Genomic DNA, 6,455 nt, shown 5'->3' with positions numbered 1-6,455 from the left:
GTGTGTATATTCTTTTTCTTTTTCATTCTTTTTAATAAATATTTCTTTCTGTTTTGCTGTTGAATACTCCCGGTCAGTGCTTTTAATCGGATCTGTTTAATCATTACCAAAAAAAAAAAATTATGAGATGAAAAGATAGATATTTACTTCTACCAGATATTTGTGGCTGCAGAGTTCAAGTTATTGTCAGTGTGGGCGCTTACTATTTTAGTTCATGGCATTATGCCATGAAAAAAGTCTTGTTGCATCTTTTTTCTTTTTTTTCCAGAATTCTGTTTCTTAAAAATTTCATCTCTTTCTCACTATCTCCAATTATGGGAAATTGGCCTTTTTCATTTATTTTGTTTTTCCCCATTGGCATTGACCTTTTCAATCTCCACTAGGTGATCAACTGGCAATAGCAAAGGAAACAGGACGGCGATTGGGAATGGGAACCAATATGTATCCTTCATCTGCCTTGTTAGGACAGCACAAAGATGAGTCAATTGCAGCTTTGCCAGTTGACGAGCTGATTGAAAAAGCTGATGGTTTTGCTGGAGTTTTCCCTGGTAATGTTTATTTAATTTTTTTATCTTTCATTCCTCCTGTAAGTCGAAGATATTTTTTCTACTTTTTGGTTAACTATATCTAAACCTAGACCCTAGGCATAGCTTCCAAGTGAGAAAGGTTTGATACCTTACACTCCTTTAAGGAGGAAGCTAGACCACTTGGCCTAAAGACCAATCTGTTGGTATTTTTTTTTTTTTATGTAATACGTTTCAATTGTTGCATACACAACAGAATACTGAATTACCAGCACTGAATGTTCACCGAGATCTTCTTCTGTGATTCTTGTTTGATTGGCCATGTTTTATTTGTTGGTACAGAGCACAAATATGAGATTGTAAAACGTCTGCAAGCTAGAAAACATATATGCGGAATGACCAGTGATGGAGTTAATGATGCTCCTGCCCTTAAAAAGGCTGACATTGGCATAGTTGTTGCTGATGCAACTGATGCTGCTCGCAGTGCTTCTGACATAGTCCTGACTGAACCTGGACTTAGTGTTATCATCAGCGCCGTACTAACTAGTCGAGCTATCTTCCAGAGGATGAAAAATTACACGGCAAGTAGAGCTGGCTCTAGGCCTAGACAAGGAGGCAGCCATTTGAGAGTCCTGTACATTTTCAAATGGTGAAATGGTACAACTTTTATTATCTAGGAGATGTGTGTCTTATTTGTTAACTCTATTTTCTTTTGAAAAAAAAGGAAAAGAAGGGAAATGTTATTCCTACTCCACTTCTTTATAAACGCACTCTAAAATTTGTCTTTTAGTGTGCATTGAGCCATAGGTATCAAACATATCTTTGTTAGCCAACTGTTGCTAGGACTATTCAAGTTACTAATTTTATTTATATCTTGGGTGCTATTGGTACAAATATATGCTGTTTCTATTACAATCCGTATCGTGGTAAGTATTTTAATTTGGGATGACCATTGAAAAACCTCTTTTAAATTTTAATTTTCACTTTTAATATTATTATTATGAAGTATTTGACGGATCCTCTTGTTCATGGCTTGTAGTTTTCCTTTTACTTACTTCCCTTTTATCTCTGCTTTGACAGCTTGGTTTTATGTTACTCGCCCTCATATGGAAGTTCGATTTCCCACCCTTTATGGTGCTGATCATTGCCATCCTTAATGATGGTTGTATTTTGTTACACTAAATACTCATTCCCTTTTCCAGTTACCACATGCATGCATATTTCTTCTCATTTTCTTCATTATCTTGAAATACTGCTTTTGTGTGTGGTTCTCAATACTTAACTCCTTTTATGGCATGCCAGGTACCATTATGGCAATATCAAAAGATAGGGTGAAACCGTCTCCTCAGCCAGACAGCTGGAAGCTGTCAGAGATTTTTGCTACTGGAATCATTCTTGGCAGTTACTTGGCCATGATGACTGCCATTTTCTTTTGGGCGGCATACGATACAGACATTTTTCCTGTAAGATAAACTTATAACTAGATTAGATATCAAATGAATTTCACATTTTTTCTTCCTTCTAATTCATAATAAGTAAGCCCATTTCTAGTTCCTTTGTTTTTTGTCATCATCATACAATTGGTTTTGTGATCTGCCATTGTGGGATCATCTGCATTGGTTTGCCCTGAGGTGTTTTCTCCACAATTCACTATTAAGTTTGCTGTTTCTTTATGTTAGAAGCCCATATCATGTTTAGCTAGGCAGATGATGTTGATTGATATAATCCTTTCCTGGTTGGAGAAAAAACTCCCTACGAATTTATCTAGTTTAGTTGATTTAAGGTGATTTTACCTTTTTGGTTGATTGATAAAGAAGTTGGTTGAACTCTTTAATTTGCGCGGTAAGACAGTATCTTCAAAGACCAGGGGAATACCATCTATGTTCTCGAAGACAACAATAGTCAAGCAAGCTGCTTTATAAAGATAACACGGGTTGAGTTGTGATGGTTGTACTAGATGATGTGTGATGTCTCACAGGGAGCTGTAGATGGGTCAGTGTTCCGGACATTCTGGTGGCCTGTAATGGACAGCAGATGCATCATTTGCCGAAGCCTTGTCAGTAATGTTAGGGAAATATTTCGAAGTGGCCATTTATTGAGAAAGGGAGGTAGAGTTTGCTTAAGAATCCAGAGATGTAGGTGGAGGTGGTTGGCTTGTGGTGGGGGACATGCTCAAGGAGTTCAGTGGGGAGGTTAGAAGCTGAAGGGTGGGCTGCCAAAAATCTTTTTGGGAGGGTGAAGAAAGGGCAGCAGAGGACAGAATATGAGTGAAGGTGGATGAGGGATCTTGTAGGTGTGCAATGTCTTTCATATGGAATGGTCAAGTGGGTAGGTTTGGCTGAATGGGTTTGTCGTTGCTGAAGAAGGTAGAGCTTTAAAAATGGGTAAACAATGTATGGAGGGTACCATAAGGAGCTAGGGCAACAATGCTCAGTGCTGCATGCTTTTTTTTTTGAGTTACCATCACTGTTAGCTAAGAAGCATGAGCATGAACATGGACATGGGCCATATTATAATATTTAATGAGTTTTTTGGTTTAGGTTGCACTGCCCCTACCAGCCCCTTTGTCGGTCCATCTCTGCCCACCACCAAGGTGAGAGGTCTTTTGTCCTCTATGATGCTTGCTTGGTACTATTTGGCCTCCAATTTCCCTAGCCATAGAAGGCAAGTTTCCATGCCTCATAGTTTCATGCAGACTTGACACATAGAACGATTGAACAAAACTATTCTCCAAGGTAAATTGAGCTTGTCATGCTGAGGGTGATAGGAGTACTTGCCAAGTGCTGGTAATAAATCAATGGCGTTGGTGGCTGGGGAGAGAAGTGCCATCTGTCTATGATGTGCATGAGATACTGCAGGATTGGTAGGAAACCGTTGTCGGAGTTGTAGTATGCTTGTGGGTAACTGTCTGGGTAGTATTTTTTTTGATCGGCAAAAAGAAGACTCTATTGATGGAATATGGAAAATTACATCAATAAAGAGGAGCTTGGAGCTAAATCAAGCTCCAACCTCCTAGTTGCTCAGAAACCAACGAGCAAACAAAACAGAGAGAAAAGAAAACCTGGAAAAGCAGATATGTTAGGCAAGAGAGCACGAAAACCAGAACAAACAACACAGCACACCTTTAGGCACCCATCAGATCAGACCCTGCACCAACCCTTCGAAACACCAAAGCAGAACAGCAGCCCTTGAAGCACCAAAACAGAACAGATAGAGCAGAATTTGCCTTGAGCTACATTGCCACACCTTGCCTTGAACAGCAGCAGCCCTTCAGCACCAATCAGATCACACTCCTTTAGGCACCAAACAGAGCAACCTGATCACCAAGTTGAGCTGCAAGAACAAGGGCTGGCCCCCACAATTGACCTTCTTGTGCACATTGTAAAGCCTCTCTTATTCTCCCAGAAACCAGAAGCTTCTGGACCTGAAAGGAAGTAGTAGTAGCCTGAATCTCTCCTTCAGGTGGCAAGTTCTGCAAGCAGCAACTAAAAGCACCATATTCACTAACATTCCTCTTCTCTTGGCAGATGCAAAGAGCTTAGCTACAGCAGATTCTAGACAATCACTTTCCAGATATGTTAGGCACTATAGCACCAAAACCAGAACAAACAACACAGCACTCCTTTAGGCATCAATCAGATCAGACCCTGCACCAACCCTTCGAAACACCAAAGCAGAACAGCAGCCCTTGAAGCACCAAAACAGAACAGATAGAGCAGAATTTGCCTTGAGCTACATTGCCACACCTTGCCTTGAACAGCAGCAGCCCTTCATCCAAACCACACACCAAGATTTTAAACCCGCACAACTGTCTGGGTAGTATGATACCAGTATGGTACTGCCCTTATAATACATGCTCTTTGCTTGGTACTTTATAAACCCTATTTACTTGGTACTTATTCTGGATCTTATTATATACTTGTTTGGCCATGTGAGATGCAGGGTCTTGGAGGTTCATAGATTTCACAAATAGCTCCTCTAGGTTTCCAGATTTCAGGAAATCCAATGGAAATTCCATCTTTGAGTTAGTTACTACACCAACAAAATTAATGGTGTACATTATCTCCAGGTGAGTCATTCCACTGGTTGTTTATGGCCATGTAAGCCCTTTTTTTTAATTATTATTTTTATAATAATATTTGTCACATGAATAATATTTTAAGTGAAGAAAATATCTTAATATTACCACAACTAGAAAAAGGAGCTTTAGACACGGAATTTTTTGCAACGGTTTAAAAATTGTCGTAAAAACCAAGTATAACTTTTTGCGACGCCTTGATTTTCGTCGCAAAAGCTACACATTTCAGATGGATAAAATAATTCGTCGCTAATAGTATTTGTTGGGACAGAAAATGACTGTTGCTGATAAATGAGCAAAAAGGCGTTATCATTAGCAACAGAAACAAATTATCCGTCGCAAAAGGATTCATCAATTGTAACAAATACTAAACCGTGGCCAAAAATTGCCTTAAACTTAACTGAAAAATTGCATTTCGGGAGGGAAAAACTTGGCAGAAACTTGTTTGGACATGCAACGTATGATTACGGCTATAATTATACAATTTTGAAAAGATAATATACATTCGAGTTTTATATAATTTTCTTTTATAATTTGAAATGATGATGTTATTCAATCAATACTAATGGTTAATTTTATTTTTACAGATGGTTTTTGGCATGAAAAAGTGGATATTCTTTATTTTTGTATGGAGGACATTGTTTTTTTTATAATCCGTTATTATGTTGTCCTTCTTTTTTTTTTTTGGATTACTATTATTCATACAGATAACTATTGGCATGGTACAAATTGCTTTTGGCATAGAACATATTACTTTTGGCAGGGTATAGATTATCATTTGACATGGTATTGTGGATATTATTTTTGTTTTGTGTACGGTAGACATGATTTTTGTATAATCCTCTGTTTTGTATAAAATTATTATTTTAGGTTGGATTATGCTTGATTCGTATGGAATTTCTATTATATTTCGAATTTGATGCTAAAAGTTAAATTTTCTTGGATTGTTATTATTTTCTTTATATACAAGGTACAGGTTGCACAGAATAAATACAGGTTGTGGCGAAATAAATATATATATATATATATATATGTGTGTGTGTGTGTATAAAGATAAAATTAAAAATAAAAAAAGTGAAGAAAGTTTTTGATGAATAAACATTTAGTAGCTAAAAAGAAGTGAAGTTGTTGGCAACTAACCAATTCGTAGCCAAAAAGAAATAAAGGCTTTTGCGCGATTAAATATTTGGTAGCCAAAATAAAGAAAATATTTTTTGGTGTCTAAATAATTTGTAGTAAAAAATAAAAATAAGATGAAAAATAAATTTTTTTTGGTGACTAAATATTTAGTAGCCCAAAAAATTTGAAGTTTTTGCCTACTAAAAATTTAATCGCCAAAAAAATTGTCGATATTTTTTATGACTAAACATTCTAAGTCACCAAAAAAGTTACAATTTTGTTGCCTACAAAAAAGCTTGGTTGCTAGCTAAAGGAGTCAATTAGATGTTTGGCTACAAAATTAATTTGTCGCTGATAATGGAAAAAAGAATTGACGACTATATTTTAATCACTAAATAAAACATAGTAGTCATAAAATTTATCTACGACTAAAAATTTAGTCGATTAAAGTTCAAATTAAATTTATAAACAAAATTATGGCGACTAAATTATTAGTCGACGAATGGTATTCTTTGGCTACTAAAATAATTTTAGTCACCAATACTTTTCCCGACAATTAGTCAATGACCAATTGGGTGATAATTTAATTGGGAATTACATTCGTCGACTAAAAATGATTTTTAACAATTAAAAATTTAGTTTTCAAATGTGCAATTTCTTATAGCGCGTAACTAGTTTGAAGATAATTCATAGTGTCAAGAAAATTCTAAATGATAATTTTTATATTTTTTTGC

The 6,455-nt window shown here is 36.3% G+C and overlaps 1 protein-coding gene across 1 annotated transcript; it reads left to right on the top strand.

The window, feature by feature from the left end:
* The first annotated feature begins 427 nt into the window (after window positions 1-427).
* On the top strand, window positions 428-5,103 carry LOC145805697 (plasma membrane ATPase 2-like). The gene is made up of 6 exons (XM_082900877.1): window positions 428-548; window positions 867-1,109; window positions 1,368-1,450; window positions 1,605-1,686; window positions 1,827-1,987; window positions 4,467-5,103. The coding sequence occupies exons 1-6, from the start codon at window positions 428-430 to the stop codon at window positions 4,482-4,484; spliced, it is 708 nt and encodes a 235-aa protein (XP_082757003.1). The 3' UTR covers window positions 4,485-5,103.
* The last annotated feature ends 1,352 nt before the right edge of the window (window positions 5,104-6,455 follow it).

This window comes from Camellia sinensis, chromosome 13 (genome assembly GCF_055761805.1).
Source record: "Camellia sinensis isolate YWXY chromosome 13, ASM5576180v1, whole genome shotgun sequence".
NCBI classification, from domain to species: Eukaryota; Viridiplantae; Streptophyta; class Magnoliopsida; order Ericales; family Theaceae; genus Camellia; species Camellia sinensis.
The sequence above is the reverse complement of the archived record's forward strand: the minus strand, read 5'-3'. Positions and strand labels throughout refer to the sequence as shown.